We start from the raw sequence: 19576 nt of genomic DNA on the forward strand, positions 1-19576 counted from the left end.
CGATGCATCCCATTATCATTACCTTCGCCGCTTACACGGGGCTGCACCTTCGCGCACCTTCGCGTACATACCGTACGTACGAATGCATGTATGTATAACGCTCACTTTGTTTTTATCGCATGGCGGCGGTATCATTATCGAGCGGCACGTCACGTAATACCGGCGGTGCACTTCCCCGGACTATCTTTACGGTGCTCGCCGCAGTTTGCCGCGACGTGAAAAGTGTACATTAGATGCAACGAAAGCCGCTGCAACGTGTATGCAACGTATACACACACGCGCGCGCGCGTACATGCACGGTGCGGCTTGCACCGTGCCTCGTCGTGTGCGTGTGCGCGTTATGTATTATGGATACGTTTGCATACTCTACTCGGCGCATCCGTATGCATCGAGGCCGTGTAGGAACGAGGCGTCGATACGGGCGTGTGTGCGCGGCGTGGCAATCTTGCTAGAAATTGCCGTAAAGAAACGTCACGGTGGAGGAAATTCGTTCGACGGGCGAAAGATGGGTATCCGATCAAGAAGCTCGATCCCCGCGATGCGCGATGTTGGCCCCCTCCCCCCCTCTGCGCATTCGTGAAATTCGTCAATTTGACAAGCGGACAATCAGGCGGGGTGATCGGGAACGGGGGTCCTCCGCGAACGAGTCCGTCCGATTCCGACCAACGGTCGTTTTCACGATCGATAGCCGCGATAATGAAGTATGTCGAGCGTTTATGTAAATTCGTTCGGTAGCGAGAGGGGCGGGCCGTTACGCGGCTATTATTATTGTAATTAGATGGGAGGAATAATGGCGTGTACTTTTAGTGTTTTTGCTATTTCTCCTCTTCTCCCCCCCGCGCGAGGTTTGTCTATTACCACAGTTCGAACATTGCCCCGTAATAATAGCAACATAATAATGATAGTAAATTTATGTAGAATCCAGTTTCCGATATATTTATTACAATTATTATCTATGCTAATGATACTGAAAAAGTTTAAACGAAAAGGATAGGGAAAATTAAAAAAAACTGGAAAAAAGAAAATATATAATTTTTTTAATTCAATTAAATGTCTTGCATATTGATCGACTCGTTTCACGATGCAGTGTAAATAACAAACCAATCATTTAAAAAAGCTTACTATAATATAGTACTGTGAATTTTATCCTCGTATGTTAGTTTCCAACAGCGATTTCCCCAGCATCCGTAAATTCAATTTGCCAATGCGGGGCTGCGCTATTTGTCATCGTGCATCTTTTTATCGAGTGGAAATAACGGTGCCATTGTCGGCCATAAGATCGAGTTAAGCGTAATTTAACAGAGAGGGGTTGATAACCTCAGCCTGCGTGAGGGGCAACCCCCGAAGTCACATCAGTCACTCGCTCACCCCCTGAACGTTATTCGCGTGTCTTCGCAACGCCCCTTCGTACCCCACACGCGCCCTCTCTCTCCTCCTCAGTCGATAGCGCATATCCGTAGAGTATGTTACCTCCGCCGCTGCCGTTATACGCACGTTCCATAAAATATACGGCTTAATGTATCGCAAAAAGTACATCACGAGTCGATGTACTTTCTGCATACAGCCGCGCGCCAAGTTTCGCGCGAGGAAAATGGATGGACGAGAAGTAAGGAGGAAGAAGCATGCCGGAAAGAAAAGACGCGGCGAGAGCCGCGACTGGGCGCGAGGGGAGGCGCTGACGGAGTCGGCCGGGGCGAAAAACGAGAGTTTTCATAAATTTCATCCCGCGCTGACAAGCATTTTTCTCGTAAATCTTATCTGTCCTCGAACTCGTTAAGCAAGAGCTCGCTCGAAAATCACGTGCACGTGTCGTCATCGTATCTATCGCCCCCCGATACCGTTAACGCATTGCGAGACGTCGTGCGATAGATTGCCCGTACATTTTCGAGGACTGATGATGCATTCTTGACAGCGTTTTTCATCGTTCCGCGATGTTTTATCTCGAAACAAGAAGTGGACGTCACCAAATAACATGGGACGATGCCAAAAATAACATGCGCTATCCATCTCGTACACTCGATACATCATGTGTTTTCCCCAAATAAAATACAAACTTCTCGATATACACGCAATCTATTTTCAAAATTGTGTTATTAAAAAAACAAATATTACAAAAAATAACGTACACATTGAACATTTTGTATGATGAACATTTGTAAAACGTATGCTTGTGAGAATATTTTTATTAAAAATTTATCTTAATATTTTTATATCCAAATTGTCAAATAATAATATTTAATATTCTCTATCGTAGATTTTTTTAAGTAATATTAAAAGAATCTAAAATCTTTTTATGTTTTATCAAGATAATTATTTGTTCTTTAGTGATACATATCCATCACTCATAGTGTATATCTGCTAATTAACATTAAAAATTTCAGTCCAACAATAATAATCAAATAGATCAATAGAACCTCTCAATAATAGGTTTGAACACATAACGAACTAAGTCGGAGCTTTTTTCATGCACATCTCGATTCATTAATTTTGCGCGAATGCGACGAATGTCTGTTGGAAAAAAGGCGTATGTTCGGTAACAAAGAATTACAGAAGATGGCAAGCGTTTTGCAGGGATAAGCGGAAGGATGATAGGTCTTTTTCTCGCTAGGTTCATCCGTTTTCTCGCAACAATTAAATATAAAATTATATGAAAATTGCACGCGTGCATACGTATTATTCAAATTTCGCAGGTTAAATTTGCCAGGCGCTTCGGCCCCGCGTTGTCGGCGAGAATTAAGCCAGTGTTAAAATTTTAACTCATTGCTCTGGTTGGGGCTTGTTGTATGCGCGCGCACGCTCCAAATATTCGCCGGCATATACCATTGTTTGCGTTAATTTACGGGAATAGCTACATCCGCGATGTACATTAACGATATCAAAGCGTCCTTGCTTGTTATAGAATAGCGCTTGAGACTACGAAACTATTCTCTTGCATTTTCACCGCGCACGATTAAATTCCGCGAGATCTTCGCACTTTGCGTGTTAACACTTCTACCATCAGCAGATGGAACCGTATGAATGCAACCGAGTTTCCCCAGAGTGCAATGATAAATTATACGTAACGATAAAAATCAATCTTCTTTTTCCGAATAATTAACACAGGTTATATTAAATTTTAGCCTTATTATAGAAAGCCATAAGAATTATAGTCTTCAATTGTCAAATAAATTTTTTAGGTGCATTGTTTTGAATATAATTTTATCTTGAAAAATGTAGTTAAAGAAAAATCAATGTCAATCTTATATCAAAAAATAAATAGCGTAAACGATATATATGATATACTAAATCATCGGTCTTGATGAGAAACCAAAAATCTCCCAAGAAAATAGGAGATTCAGCAACGTCGATACCAAGCATATGATTTCGCTAGCGTGACGATAAATCACGCTTATTCTCTCGGAGAACTCGCGAGTACACAAGAGTAAATTTAATTATGTAGATATGCGCGCATATAAGTTGGAGTAGTTTAACGTTTCATTTAACCCTTAACGGCTCTCGGTGGCTTGGTATGGCGTGCGATTTTTGAAGAAAAATCTCTCTTTCTCTCGGTCGTTCGCTTAACATCGCGTCGCAGGAGTGCAACAACGCGGGCAAAACTTAATACGGCGAATCGTTAAATTATATTTTGCAGTCCTTCGCTCGTAAAGCCGCGAACAAGGTGATGGTGCGTGGCCCGGGCGAGGTAAAAGCGGAGACGTCGCTTAGCGCTTCGTCAACACTCATAAAATTCCCCCCTGTTTAAAACCTCTCGGAGTGAACGCTGAACTACGGAACAAGCGACGTAATATAGTAGTATGACTAACTAGTGTGCTCGAACTAAAGACATCACAACGAGTGTGATCTGCTAGATCATTTTCGAAATAAAATTTACAAAGAGAGAAGATCAAATTCTCTAATATTTTGAATTCAACACAGACAAGAATAAATAATAATAAAGGCATATATAAAAGTGAATTATAATATAAAGCTCTCTTCTTACATTTCTCTTTTTATATGAACATGTAAGAAAGAGAAAAAGGAAGAAATAAGAATGTATCTTCTATAAGTCTTGAAGAAAATGGAAATACAAAAATGATTTTTTCTATCTCACCATAACTACGAGATAAAAGATCTTTCGAATTTCTCTGCATTTAGTCCTCTAAAACTCATGATTCCGCCATTGATAATACAACAAAGTTCGCTTAATTGAAATATTCTTATTACTTTATTTTTAATCCTCCACGCAATGTTTTCCAGGTTTCATTATAACATATAGCTTTTTGTTTTTAGTTTTTAGTTTTGGTTTTATGTTCTCAAATTTTAGGAGTTTAAAAGTTAAAGTGTAGGAAAGAAAGAAAAGTTTAAGTTTAAGTTTGTTTCATGATTTCAAGATTTTAAGGATTTAAAGATTTAAAGATACAAAGGAATAAAGACTGAGTTTAGAGTGTATAGTTTAATAGTATGATAATATGGAATAAAATAAAATGAATATGAATATAAATATAAGTATAAGTATAAATACTGTAAAGATTGATGTATTGAACAGGAAGTCTATCCTAAGCCGAAAGGCAAGGATTAATGGAAAATAAATAATAATTATAATTATAACATATAGCTTTTCTATTTTATATCATACGTATGTCATAACTATGGTTTTAATTATCGCGTCGGAAGTAATGTCAGCCGTGTTTATTTAATTAGCACGAATCTTATAATTCATCGAGAAAATAACATGAGAAGATACTCGCGTTATATTTTTACTATGAAAGTCACGATGATCTTTGTGGCAGAATTTTTCTCGAACTTATTTGGTGAATGAGTTAATAACAAAAAGAAACCAAGAATACAAATGATGCAAAGATCATGAGCGCAATATTTTTATCGTGCGCTTTATTTCTCTCTTGTTCATCATCTTTCCATTTGCTTGTATATGATAACTCTCTCCGCGTTATTAATGTCTTTTTTCATAATGTCGATATTTGCAAACAAGAATTCGCTCTTTCTACCTATTTTTGAGGGAATTATTAATCCTATCTTCTTATAATATGTGTAACGATTACGAACTCGGATCATTGCGAGTGTGACACTCATCTCGTACCACAATCGCTTGCAAACTTTACAGCTCATTACCTTTAATATTGTAACACTGATTAACAGCGTAACAATGCGGTTGGACGCGTTGCACCAATGATCAACATGTTGTTAAACCAGGTATTTCTCGCGCGACTGGCAGATTCGTACCGCAAATGGCCCGACGTGATTCTCGCAGAAACACGCGGGATATGTCTCGTGTTGACATTCGCAAAATTTTGCTACGAGGTACGAAGCGCGAAACAAGCTCCGGGATAGAACGAACAACTCCACTCAACATTGTTGAAATTTCCGATGCACACTCCTTTCGTCGACCGGTCTTTTAACCGCGCCATTCATCCCGTCTCTCCTTTGTGTTCGCCCACAGCGAGACAAGCGCGTCTTCTCCTTTTCCTTTTCTACCAACGGCATCTTTTCCACCGCCGCCGTGGCTCCCGAGAAAGCTCCTCCGGGGCCATTAGACCACCCTTTACCCAGGGGGTTGACTTATGACGCCCGCTACGCGGAGGGAACTTGAGTGAGTTACTCTCCTCTCGTGGTAGGAAGAATGCGATGGTTGAGGAAGGGAGAGAATGGGCGAGAACGAAGGATGGAGGAAAAAGAGCGGCGTGTTACCCAATATAGGGAGAATCGGATCCTCTTTGTTGTTTTTCGTTTCGCGCTAGACACAAATACAAGGCGGAAGAAAAAGAGAGAAAGAGAACGTTCGTTATTTTAAACGATGCTTTGTCAAAAGACCGGGTACGAACCCTCATCGTGCAGCAACGACGATATTCGACGGAGTTCTGATCGCGGGAATAATAACATTCGAACAAACTTGGCATGGCGTCAAGAAATCGCAATTGCATGCGATAGGAAGCTCGCGCGAGCGAACACCGCCGCCTTTCAACTTTAATTAATCCGAATAGGCAGAACTCGGCGCGAACCCCTAAATAACTGGTGCAAACTCATTTCGTCGCTGTTATTCCGCAAGGCCTCCGATGTGTGTATACATCGCCTCCGCCTCTCTTGACAATCGTCCAAAGCGATCCTTGTGCCGCGATCTACTCGTGCCCGCATAATACCATCGATTGTCCTTATATTAGCACAACGCGTCGCTTTCAACGCTAATTTCCCATCTGTGCCTTTGATTTGAGATCGAATACAGGCCGCGTTTACAATCTAGCTATGTCGCTAGAAACTGTCTCTTGACAATCGAGGTCCCAGCAAACCAGCATCGACGTAGTTCTCATTTAATGAGATTTATTAAACCGAACATAGGGGCTCGAGAAAATAAAAGATTCCTTTTTTCTTGTTTCTTCTTTCTTCAGAGAGCATACAATGTACAATTCTTTTATTTAGAAAAAGATGTTTTTTAAATTTGAAGCTTTCTGTTTTTATAATAATTCTATAACTCTAATTTTTCTATTTTTTTCTATTAATAATTCTATATAATTTATTTTTATAAATAATTCTATTTTCTATTTTCACAAAGACCAACACATTTACAATTTCTTTTAATGAGGAGTAAGTTTCTAAAAATGTCGTAGCTTTCTATAATGAGTTTTCAATCGGACTCGATTAAAAAAAAACATGGTAAAAAAATACTCGCGATAAGTTTCCGAACCATCTCTAATGATCGAAAACTATATAAGTCGCAATAACGCAAGTGTCTAACTCCAACGTAATTGAAGCGAAACTTCACGTTCGATATCACACGTCGGAATTAAAAAGTGTCGCGACAACGTTTGCGGCGCCAACGCCAATGTGCGCGATGAACGCATCGGGGGCATATATAGCGCACACTTCGGAATGTTTTCAATGTAAACATATTTCCTATTTGTATTCTATCCTGATGGAATCCTGTATTCGCCGAGCCGTGCGCGGTGAATTCATCCCGTGCTTCATCCTTCGATTCTACCCCGCGACGCATGCTATCCCCAGGAAGGATGAGGCGAGAGTGAAAACGACGCATCTCGCGTATTTGTATCGTGCGTGTCGCGTTTGCTCCCGTAATATTAAATATAAAGGAAAATATTTCAATATTGGTCGACAAACACATACAAATAACGGAGCATGTTCTTCTGTCTGCGCATACATTCGCGTGCCGTTGTGCATATCCGTATGCAATGTCCCGGATCTGATGGAAAGGCCCGAGAAAAATGCTGCCGCTGCGCCTACTAGCAGGAGGAACAAACACGATTTTCCAAGCCTTAGGAAAATTCGAAAATGCTTCTCGTTCACCCGATCGGTGATGCATCCGTCGATCGCGAAGTTTCATCTGGATTGAATCGGTCGACTGGAAAACAACTTAAAAATATCTATTCCGTACTCCATTTGTCTCTGCAGTTTAACTGGAATATATATAATGTTGCTATATATAAATATGTCTCTCTGCTATATATATAGATATTGTATCAATACAATTTCGGTTTTTTAATATCGCATGATTTTTGTGTGGAAACATAATTATTCAAGAACGAATTAAATAAAAAATTTAAATTAAAAATATTTAAATATATTATAACACACATGCAAAATTTATAGTATAGCGATTTCAATTAAAAAGTTGAAAGTTATAAATGTACCACTTTGTTAAATGGTTTAATGCTGCATATGCCTCACTTGTATAAATCTTAACCTTTTAATCATCATTGACAGATCCCTCGATGAATTTGTAGCCCATTTTTTCTGGGTAAAAATTCGTTGTTACAAAGTTCGTAAACGTCGTTAATTGTCATGTACTGGTAATATTGATCGACCCGGTGCGAGAGAACCATGGTATTCACCTATTATTTTTATTCAGCGTATCTCACGTTGCATATCCTCGTCGATATAAAAACAAAATGTACGAGCAACAACTATTTAACAAAAACAAGACATTATACAGGACGAAATAAAACATGGAAATAGAAGCAGTTTTCGTAATATTATACAGGACGTATGATATTAAAAATTGCGTTCGAACCGATGGGAATGTCATCTCTTGTGTCCCTTGTGAATCATAAAGCAAAAAGGCCAAGTTTTTAGATATTTACGCATGTATACTGCATCGATCTTTAAAATAAAAGAGCAGCGCGAGAAATTTCCAGAAATATACAATATTTCCGTTTTATAACGAGATATATGAGCTGTTATTTTTAATAAAAATGTGACGCAAAGCAAATTTGAAAAAAACAACGTATAGATAAGATATGATTACAAATTGAAGCGATATTTTTACCACAGTTTAAGTCTTAAATTATCCCACTTTCAAAAATGCAAAAAGTCTAATATATGCGTAAATATATAGTTCCGGAGAGCAATCATTTTTCAGGGAAAAATTTTATGGCGGAAAGAGAGATAAAGAGATATCGCACTTCTATAACATTCTTTATTCATTTAAAATATTCCTGACTTCGATTTTTCGATCGATATAATAAACTGGGATTATGAAAAGAATTAAACACGGGGTATTATATCAACAACTCTCTTAATAATTATGTCGCTTAATGTTCTTGCATTATATGTGCCGATCGTGCTTATAGTAGCTCGCGTGCGTTGATTATTTAAAATTTATAAACTGTCCACAACGCGCGATTATTATCATCTCGCATTTTACGCATGTAAGATCTAATTGTTCATCACAATCGTCCCTTTTTGCTCTTATGAATATTTTAAGGGGTTATTACGCCGTAGAAATGTTATCGTTAAACCAATGGTAATTCGCACATCCTTTTGTTAAATTCTATATGGTTCTTTATCTTACGCGATAAAGCGAAAAGTTACGACTAGGCAATGTGATATCAAAATAATCTTAAAGATAAAATTTATAAGATAGAGAGAGAAAAAGAAAAAGAAAGAGAAAGACATTAATTTTAATGATAGTACTTTGAAAAAAATTTTTGTTATAATTTAGTCCAGTAAAGATAATACTATAAATTATCAGAAACAGTAATAATAGTCAAATGAATAGTCATGAATAAATATTAAATTATTAACATCCAAACTTTTTAAAAATAATGAAAAATTTATTTTTAAGATAATTTAAACTTGAAGCTATAAAATATATACATATTAAAATTTAACAGAAGTCAGATATTAACAGAAATTTAACAGAAATTTAATAGAAGTCAGATATTAACAGAACAAAATTATTTTTGATTAGCGGATGAAGTGAATCAAATTTTAACGCAAAAAGCTGTCAGAATATTCAGAGCATGTTTTCGTTTAAGAATATTTAACGCTAAGGAGAAAATTTATGAAAGAGGATGTCTATATTAATTATTAACTGTAATCGCGCACGAATTTTAATTATACATATTCTTTTAAATTAAATAACAGCTCTACATCTCGAAAATCTTAGTACATTTTATATATTATTTGATAATATGTGTAACAGATAAAACGAGCGTTTAATGAGCATGTTAGGTCACATTTTTTGCCATAACGTTTTCGTGGTGGTATGCTAACAATGCGCACGTGACTCCATCGGGATAATAATACGATCAGACCCGTTCCTTCCTGGTCGGCTTACGGGAAATTGTAGATGAGGCACGATTACGTATTCCGATCGTACGCGATATCAGTTCGCCTCGCTTCTCACTCGTGATGGAGTGTTTTCTACCTTCGACCCTTACTCTCTCTCCTGCTTCTTTTCCATCTATTTTACCGAACTCTATCCTAGATGAGTTTCTTTCTTTCCTAGTTTGAAAAATTCTGGCACCTAATCTTTTTTTTATTACGCTTATATATTTAGTGTATTTTATATAAGATTTAAATATTTAATCTTGGCGATACACAATATTAAAGATCATTCTTTAAATTTTATCAAATATTTGATGTAAAATATTTGATAAAATTAAAAATTTAATAAAAAACGGAGAAAGAAAATTGTCAAAATCAATCGTCGAGGAAGATTGTGAAATCAGTTGTTAAAAAAATAATTGTATATTAATTAAGTTGTTAAATCACACAAATTCTCTATAATAAGAGCGAGATTCCAAAAATTCCAATTATCGCCACTTCATCGTCTTTTCCCTCCATCGGATCGGAGTCACGATCGCAATGCGGCCACTGAAAACCGCCATGTATGGCACGTGAATCTATTCGAGCGGATAACGAATTCTGAAATCGGAAGCTGGCGAAAATTCGTTGGCCCGCGAAATTAACAGTCGCGTCAGGTCACGCTGATAATTGTCCATTTTACCCCGGGCCATAATATCCAAACGGAGAAGTCCTTTATCAGTGATCGCACGCGCATGTTTCGTTCGTTCGTTCGCTTGCGACAACGAAAACACGTTGATCCGCACACGATATTTGTCCCGAAGAAAAAAAATATCCAGAATATATATACCACGTGTTTCGAGAGAAGTCCATCCTCTCATTCACGTTGTCACGTTTTCGTTTCGATGCGTCCTACACGTCGCGATATATATACAACCTACCTATCAGAAACGTAATATACTCCGTAGTATTTTCATTCAAACCTTACCGTAAAAACACCGCGTTGCGTGTTATTTCTCCCTCTTCTTATTTGCGCTGGGCGCCGCTTATCTCGCTTACGATCATCCCTTAATTATAACCGTCGATAAAACGTCAGAAAAGTTGAAAAACGAATCGATCCTAACCCAGCAATCCACCTACGCTCCCCTTTTCCACTGTTCCTCCTATTCACGATTCCACTAGTGTTCGCTAGTGTTTATTTTACGAATAGGTAGGGCGTGGATGAAGGTACAGAAAGACAGGGGAAGGGGGGGACTTGAATTATACCGAACCGGTAGTGTCGACGAAGATAATCACACGCCTCGCAACGGCCAGTTCATCATCGCGGTATCACGCTCTAAGGGAGTTGATGCATCGTAGAAAGTCCCGCACGAACCCCGGAGCCGGAAAACGAAATGTACGAGTGAGGGTGGAAAAAGTAAGAGAGGGTGAGTGAGAAAAGGGTGACACGGAACGGCCGTTCTTTCTCTGTCCTACTAGGCCCAATGTCTCCGCAGAACATAGCAGGAACTCTATTAGCGGTGAAAAAATGAAGTAAAAGGCGCGACGAGCGGCAGAAAATGCAGACATCCACTCAAACGCGGTCGAGCTCACTGCATGTATTTCCATACTGTACCCTGAATAATTGCACAAAATGAAGATTGCTTAGGACGCAGTCTTTGTTAAAGAACACGTCCCATTTACACATCCCACCTTTCTTTTATTGTTTCTAATAATTTAATGATAAACCTGCATTATCGAATCAAATCTGATCGCGCTATGTTAATTATTATTAAGAATAATACGATAATTAAAAAGATGATGATTATGATGTAATAAAATTTAACATCTGGCAATGAGTAAAGCATCTAGATATAGCAACGAGAAATTACGCAGAATTTTTGATATACATTGATTATGTAGATTTGCTATTGTAAGAGATAATGTTGAATGAGAGAATGTCCGATAAAACATTCTTTATATCTATGTTTCAGGTGCTTTGCAGATTACCGAGTCGGATGTGAGCGATCAGGGCAAATACGAATGTGTCGCTAACAATTCCGTAGGCACAGAATATTCCAAATCAACCACGTTATACGTGAAAGGTATGCCATTTAAAAATATACATACACAAATCATAATATAGATTATTCGCAACATAATAGATAATTAACTACAAAGCGTATATATATTTTTTAATTAATATGATGCTTTCATTATACTTTTATAGAGAGATGGGGAGAATTTATGCACCTTGTAAAGTTTTTATAAGTCTTTCATATCGCTTTAGATTTATAATTCTAGACAAAATTTTATATATATGATAAAATTTTATAGGCCCACATTCTAATGTATGTGTACCTTGTTATATATTTATATGTGCATATTTTATATTTCTTCAAGTGTTTGCTGTATTACACACAATTGAAAAAAAAAAGAATTCTGTCTTGCAAACTTTTTTCATAAATTGTCTAAAATGGCTTTTATAAGATACGAAAGAAATGAAGTATTATAATGAAAGCTAGGAAAGAGAGAATTTGAAGTCACAAAAATAACAACGTTTCCATCAACCAAATAACGAATACAGCAAGCTCGTCGTACAATAACGTCAATGTCATAAACGTAGACATTTTCCTGTTGGTAATTAAAATTAATGTAACGCAATTAGGACATAATTAAACTAAACAGACAGCACAAAGGGCTCGCGCGACTCACGTCGCGCGTGTTATGCGCCGAGACTTCTCATTTCTTGCGTTTTCGTGATCTCGAATCTCGGCAACATTTCGGTTTAATTACCATAGCTGCGATTTGTAAAATCTACATGACGGCTTTCAAATAATCGTTCGGGATTTTACTACGCTTCGCGGATTTTCGCTGATCACGGTTAATTTTCCATCGTAAAATCGTGCTTGCGTAATTATTCTCTAATTAGATACACCATTACATGCGTTTACGTTTCGATTTAATGTTTCATTCGCACAAATACGTCGAAAATTTAATCGTAATGTAACATAAGTCATTGCAAAAATTATATATAATATATAATATATAATATATAATATATAATATATAATATATAATATATTAATATATAATATACTATATACACACATGATATGTCATACATAGAAAAATTTCTCTCGCACTTTTTATATGCAAAAAGCGTTTTGTGCAATTTAAAGTTGATTTAATCAGCAGAGATGTGTGAAAATATCGATAAATTTTGAATTATAAACGATCAAGGATTTAGACATTTTTACGAATTAAATTTTGAAAAAAAAAACAGATAATAAGATCTTTCTTTTTAATTCTATATATCATATATATTAAATGTTAATACGCGTTATTTTAATATAATTTTAATATTGAGTCAAATGTTTTAAAAATTAATTAAAACTTAAAGAAACTGGAAAATTGAAATAATGTTGAAAAAAATTGAATCAAATTATCGTTGAAAAGAAAAAGTACTTATTCTGTCAATTGTCAAATGCATTTTTCTCCCAGTACGTCGCGTTTCACCGAGCTTTTCGATTCCTCCTCCGGCGGTGGCCGACGTGATGTTGGGCGGATCGTTGAATATCACATGTGTCGCGGTGGGCGCACCGATGCCTTTCGTGAAGTGGAGAAAGGACCCTGCGACCGATCTGACGCCAGAAGACAACCTGCCCGTCGGCAAGAATGTCTTAAAACTGACCGATATCAAGGAATCTGCCAATTACACGTGCACAGCCGCCAGCGATCTTGGCGTAATTGATGCGACCACGATGGTGAAGGTTCAATGTTCGTATGCTCGAGTTCTGAGATTTTTGGTATCTCGTCTCTAATTTTAGATATCTTCAATCTATATATCTATCTATCTAATAAGTCTTTTTTAAATCGCGTTCTCCAGCACGTTACATTATCGCGAATTATGTTACGAGCTGATTAATCGTGCGTTGCATTCCGCAGCGCTGTTACGCTTTTATCGGATAGCTAATCGATCCGTTTAAACCTCCTTGTATTACGAGCAAATCGCTGCAAAACAAACTTAATACGTAATACTTGTAAAGAGATCCCCGCAAAAAATCTTATCATTATAATATGCTATTAAGAAATAAATAATAAATTTTATTATTATCGATAATATTTTTTTCGGAAAACTATTAAAAAAAATATCGCGACAATTTTAGAAAATTATTTGCTTTAGACTTAGTTTGAATAAATAATTTAGCGGTCCAAGGTCAGATGCGATTTACAAAGATCATTATTATTCGCGTGGATTTTCGTCACCATCGATATTCAATGCTTTGATCGCGGAGGTAAAGCCGTAATAATATCCCCGCAGCTCTTCCCGGCCCACCGGAGAATGTTCAAGCGTCGGATATCACTGCGACGTCGGTGAAGCTGAGCTGGTCCTACAAAAGACCGGATGATCTGCAGTACTACGTAATTCAGCATAAACCGAAGCATGTGAACCAGGCATTTGCCGAGATATCCGGTATCACGACGATGTACTATCATGTTAGGAGTCTCAGTCCATATACGGAGTATGAGCTATATGTGATAGCCGTGAACAGCATCGGGCGTGGTCCCCCAAGTGCCCCGGTGATAGTCACCACTGGTGAAACAAGTCAGTACATTTAGCATTTACTATCTCTGTACCAACTTCTAATTTTTACATTTTTATTATGATTAGAAACGATATTTTCTTTATCAAGAACCATGGATTATAATTTAAATATCGTAGCATATATTAAATCAAAAAATTTAATAATTTACGAAATAAAGCTCCTTTTTTTGTTGTTGCAGTATATAATAATATCTACGAATATATTATTATAAATATATTATATTTTCACAAATTTTGCACTAATTAAAATTTGCTGTCGCTTTTACATCAAAATAAAAAACAATGGAAAAAATCGTTTCTACAGAAATATCTCTCATTTTATCGACATTCTTCTCTCATTCTAGTCTCGTCATCTCAAAATCTCGTATAAAAATAAACTTACTAAAACAATGATGTTTATTAAATCAATAATTTTTTTACGATATCTTTTTCATACATGAAGATCGTATCTATATCCAACACAACAAAATAAACCCACTCATAAATCAATTTGTGTTTCATTTCTGTGTCTTTTAACGAACGTACGTGCGGTGAACTTACTCGTCGATTTAAAACGCGATTCCATTTCGGATCTAATAGTTTTTTCTCCGCGTATTCGCGAGGAACGATCGGAAAATGACAATGTAAAGATGTAGCGGAGGAACGGCACTATTCTGTTGTGAGCGTGAATTTTTTGCACGTAGATAGAATTTTTGTACACTATCGAAAAAGAAACGAATTTTTACGCACATTTTTTGAGGGAAATTCTGTACTTTTTTCCATGCTGTCCGCCGTGGACGCACGATTTGATTCATGTAAGTGACAAGAAAATTTTTTTCACCTATCACTAAACTTCCCCTCTGCTCTTTGTTGCACCAAATATGTTAGTGTTTTTTGCGGGCCGTTCTACAGCATTTCGTCGCGCTTCGACGTCTCGTGTCATTGTGTATTTTTTCACCTCTATATCCCCAGCCTCAACTGCCTCTTTCACTTTCTCTCGCTTTCTCTCTATCTATATCTTTCTCCGTCTCGAATACGTCTTTTCGTCTCCTTTTTTTATGAAAGAGGGAGCGAGAAACGCGGGAGAGACAGCACGCGAAATTGCACTTTTCCTACAAAATAGTAGCACACTTCTTACCCTGTGAAAATACGAAAGAGACGTAGAGACTGTTCTCGCAATTCGTATTTTCACTCCAAATTTATTATATCACTTATGTACAGAGAATTGATAATAATCGTTTAACATTTTTTCTCGGATAGCGGAATCGACAAATGGAGGTGCCAGTAAGTCAAAACATATACTAAAAGTGTGCCGTAGTGATACACCTGTACCGATTTCTTTGCCTATTCGTATTCCTGTTTAATTTATTTTAATTTCGTTACTCTTTACGCACATAATTATCATTTTTATTCGGACACATATATTTTTTTATCATTTTTAAAATGCACACATCGATACACATCCGTATGAGTATTCTTCTTGTAGGTAAGTCTTGCAGTGTGATTTCTTGAAAATGTATCGATTAGTAGTATTATTACACAAAAAGTCGAATTTTATTTCGTTCTCTATTTTTCTTCTCTATCTTTACATCGCACTAGCTCTTAGTTTTTACAATCTTTTCTGAAAGGTTTCTTTTTGGAGTGGCTTTTTTGGAGGGTTTCTTATCATACAACTAACTTGGTGTACATCACCTTTCCACCGTCTTCGTGTGTATTTCGTACTTTTTCTGGTCTCCCCCTAATAATGCTAAAAACTCAATCTTTTTTTCTAGAACCCGGTACAGCGCCGCGAAAGGTTCAAGTGCGACCGTTGAGCTCCAGCACAATGGTCATACAGTGGGATGAGCCGGAAACTCCGAACGGTCAAGTGACGGTCGGTGTCTTTTTCTCTTCGAAATTGTTTTTCTTTCGAATCGCAACAAATTCACTAACGAGCACACGATGCATCTCCAGGGATACAAAGTGTACTACACAACGGATTCGAATCAACCGATGGCGTCGTGGCAATACCAAATGGTGGATAACAGCCAGCTGACAACCATCTCGGAGCTGACGCCGCATACGATCTATACCATAAGAGTCCAAGCGCTCACGAGTGTCGGTCCTGGACCGCTCAGTCTACCGGTGCAAATCAAAACGCAACAAGGGGTACCGAGTCAGCCCGAAATGCTAACGGCAGTCGAGATCGGGGAGACCACAGTAATGCTCCAATGGAGCAAGCCCGCTCATAGCGCTGAGAATATTCTCAGTTATGAGCTGTACTGGAATGACACTTACGCGAAGGTAAGCAATGTTATAAATTTTTATAACGACAATGTAACGAAAAACTCTGCTTCTTTTTTTAATGATAGCTAATTTCATCTCGTGTTTATGCGCCACACATTTTAAAATTGGTAATGATACTAAGGATAATAATTTATTTCTAATCGTTTGTGGTAATTAAATAAAATTTAAAAGATTTTAAAACTTGTTACGAGTAATTCTCTGAGACGATTATTTCATGCGCGCGATATTACGTGTCGCGTTAACACGTCTGACATTTCTAATCGTATCAGGAGAAGCATCATCGCAGAATACCGGTCACCGAGAACTACACTCTGACCGGACTATATCCGAATACTCTGTACTACGTATGGCTGGCCGCGAGGAGTCAAAGGGGAGAGGGTGCCACGACGATACCGTATCCAGTTCGCACGAAACAGTACGGTAAGCAGAACGCGCACGAACGTAAATGAAACCGAGCGAGTTCATGCAGCGAGGAGTGCCAGATGCATGCCGATACGGGATTGTTGCGAGATAATCGACTATTCGAATCTCAGATCGTGATGATCAGATTGGATAGGACGCATCTGAGTCTTCCAGACTCCTCGCGCAATCACGTATCGCGATGGCACAGCAGGTAGGAGGTGCTGTAGCGCTAGACGCTCCTGCAAGTAGCGTAAGCTATTGGACGCACAACACCTTGGAAAAAGCCTTTTTATAAAGAAAAAAAAAGTAAAAATTTCTTACCTTCGAATACGCGTTTAATAGAGAAAGAAACTAAAAAAAGAGAGCGTAAAAAGAAAAGAATATATACATAGAGAATAACGTCGAAACAAGTGAAGTGTGGGAGAGTGAGAATGACTGCATGCGTTGCAAATAAGAAAGCCGTTTTTGGATGCCACTTTATATATATATCTATATATATATACGTACATATCATACATATAAATTGCACTAAGCACTGCATTGATATATGTGTGCATTTTGAGCACCTCTTTTCATTCTCGATAATATATTAATTTATCGTCCGTTCTTCAGTTTTTCGTTGTCTCGTTCCCTTGCAATTATATTAACGTGTAAGTCGTTAACTCTGCGTATTTTTTGCGTCCGAGTTAACGCCAAGCCGCTCCGGGAGAACTGTCTCTAATCACATCTTTTTTCGACTGTTCAAGGATCGATTCATGACTTTTTAACCTTGAATATTTTACACCACTTTGAACCTTGACCAATCGTCACGTACCGTTTCGTTAATATCCCTCGACAGTCACCGTCGATTGTGCGTTCTCAGCGTTGAGGATATCGAATCGAAGAGTACGAGAACTCCATTGCTGATCGACCATTTATCATTCGCCTTATACAAAAATGTTACAATCTCATTTGCATTATTTTAAAATAACAAATGCACCTAGAAGATCAATGAGATTTGAACAGATCGCTAAGAGTGCAAAATTGATGTTACTTTTTATTAATTGATAATTATCCGACGACGAAATAAGTAGTCAAGATACACGATAATTGCCACGTATAATTTCTTTTTGTATTCTCATATTCTTTGAGCCTCAAGCCAGAGTCTGGTACAATCGGCTGGTAACTGCCGATTATGGCTTCCCCCGACCCCGATTTTGTTTCTTTCCCTCCTATAACTGAGTGTTATACAGTCCCCGGGGCTCCGCCTCGCAATGTAACCGGCAAAGCGATCAGCCCAACCTCTATATTGGTAACGTGGGAACCACCGGCCGCTGAACGTTCCAACGGAAGGATCGCCTACTACAGACTGCAAGTCGTCGAGAGTGGTCGCTCTGACTCCGAGGCGAGGAATATCAAACTGAATGACACGCGTTTCGTGTTGGACGAGCTCAAAAAGTGGACCGAATATCGGATCTGGGTATTGGCCGGGACCAGAGTAGGTGACGGACCCCCGAGTTATCCTATCTTGGTCAGAACTCACGAGGACGGTATGTATCACAGACACTAACTGAAAGTCTCTCTGTTTACCTCAGGCATGCGAGGAGTAACGTGTAAAATCCGTGGTGACGTATAACGCGAAAGAGTGACAATATTATGAATATCTCGCAATGGTTTTTGCACAAAGCTTTGCTCGTAAAAAAAATATCACTAATGTCTGTAATATTGAATGAAAATTAGATCGTAATCGCAACACCAAATCGGTCGCGGTCGCTACGAATTTCACACGCTAAACTTCGCGAAGAAGAAATACCATATTGGGATGAAGTAATAACGCGCCTCATCCGAGAGAGCCAAAAATATAAAAGCCCGCCAAAAGTCAGTCCGGTTATACTTTCGCGCGGTTCCAGTGCGGGTTGCGACGACACGCCGTGTTATTCTGGGTGAATGCATTTTACGTATATAAAATGTACATTACTATATACATATATATACTTTCGATTTCAGATTCCACTAACGTCACCTGTCTCTTTTCCCAAACTCTCAAACAACCGATATACTCTCTTCCTTCATCACGACTTTCTGTTCTGTATTTTCTCTATCGTCTATCTTTTCTCTCTACACTCATATATTATATTTTTTATACTATATTTTTACGTTTTTTTATAATTCTATATATTAACTTACATTATATATACAATATATCGTAATACTGTATTATATTATATATATATATGAGCTTTCCTCTCTTCTCTCACGCCATTCTTGTGTTACAGTTATAGTTTCGAGAAACGAACTATCGAATCGCTCATCGTGACGAGAGAGGAAAAGAGGACGGACACGGCCCTTTTTTCCGGTCGAGTTACCTTTTTTTGCGCGAACAAAAATTTTGAACGCGCACGACTTTTTAGATTTTTCGTGCCTCTCCAATCACGCTTTCCTGTCGTTCTTTTCGCAACCTCCTTTTCACTCTTCCGATTTTTATAAAAAACCGGCACCCACGCGACGCGAAACACGAAACGATGATGGCCCTACGTTTTTGGCTGGCAAGATTTTATATTTTTGGATTTTTTGCGGCAATAAAAAATGTCCAACGACTTATTCTAGCTATCCCAAAATCTCTCCCGAAAAACTCCACCCTTTCCTCCGTCCCCTCAGATTTTAGTGTGCCCACGATAATTTTTTCCAGGTGCACGCAGCCACGGATTTTTCAGAAGCTGATAACCAATTTTTGAGCTCAGCTATTAACGATGAAAGAGAAAAAGAAAAAAAAAACGAATTTTCTTACCGTTTTTACAGGGCCTAATC

General features: G+C 37.9%; 1 protein-coding gene and 1 long non-coding RNA gene across 6 annotated transcripts in view; one reads left to right on the top strand and one right to left on the bottom strand.

The window, feature by feature from the left end:
• Lar (tyrosine-protein phosphatase Lar) overlaps window positions 1-19576 on the top strand; it is a 261039-nt gene that overhangs the window by 226710 nt on the left and 14753 nt on the right. For 2 of the 5 annotated variants that reach the window (XM_083091364.1, XM_083091367.1), the window contains 8 exons: window positions 11508-11618; window positions 13018-13293; window positions 13838-14122; window positions 15362-15385; window positions 15874-15974; window positions 16055-16384; window positions 16657-16807; window positions 18022-18318. In XM_083091364.1, the coding sequence (XP_082947490.1) occupies window positions 11508-11618; window positions 13018-13293; window positions 13838-14122; window positions 15362-15385; window positions 15874-15974; window positions 16055-16384; window positions 16657-16807; window positions 18022-18318 (1575 nt within the window). The remainder of the gene's footprint in view (window positions 1-11507; window positions 11619-13017; window positions 13294-13837; window positions 14123-15361; window positions 15386-15873; window positions 15975-16054; window positions 16385-16656; window positions 16808-18021; window positions 18319-19576) is intronic. The other 3 variants (XM_083091368.1, XM_083091365.1, XM_083091369.1) reach the window with 3 other exon arrangements.
• LOC145966944 (uncharacterized) lies at window positions 6546-8101 on the bottom strand. The gene is made up of 3 exons (XR_014437242.1): window positions 8018-8101; window positions 7691-7910; window positions 6546-7403 (listed from the first exon to the last, which is right to left on the bottom strand). It is a non-coding gene; the product is annotated as an uncharacterized LOC145966944 (long non-coding RNA).

Source organism: Camponotus vicinus, unplaced genomic scaffold, assembly GCF_025532165.1.
Source record: "Camponotus vicinus isolate PSW18456_S1 unplaced genomic scaffold, iyCamVici1.0 SCAF_2, whole genome shotgun sequence".
NCBI lineage: Eukaryota > Metazoa > Arthropoda > Insecta > Hymenoptera > Formicidae > Camponotus > Camponotus vicinus.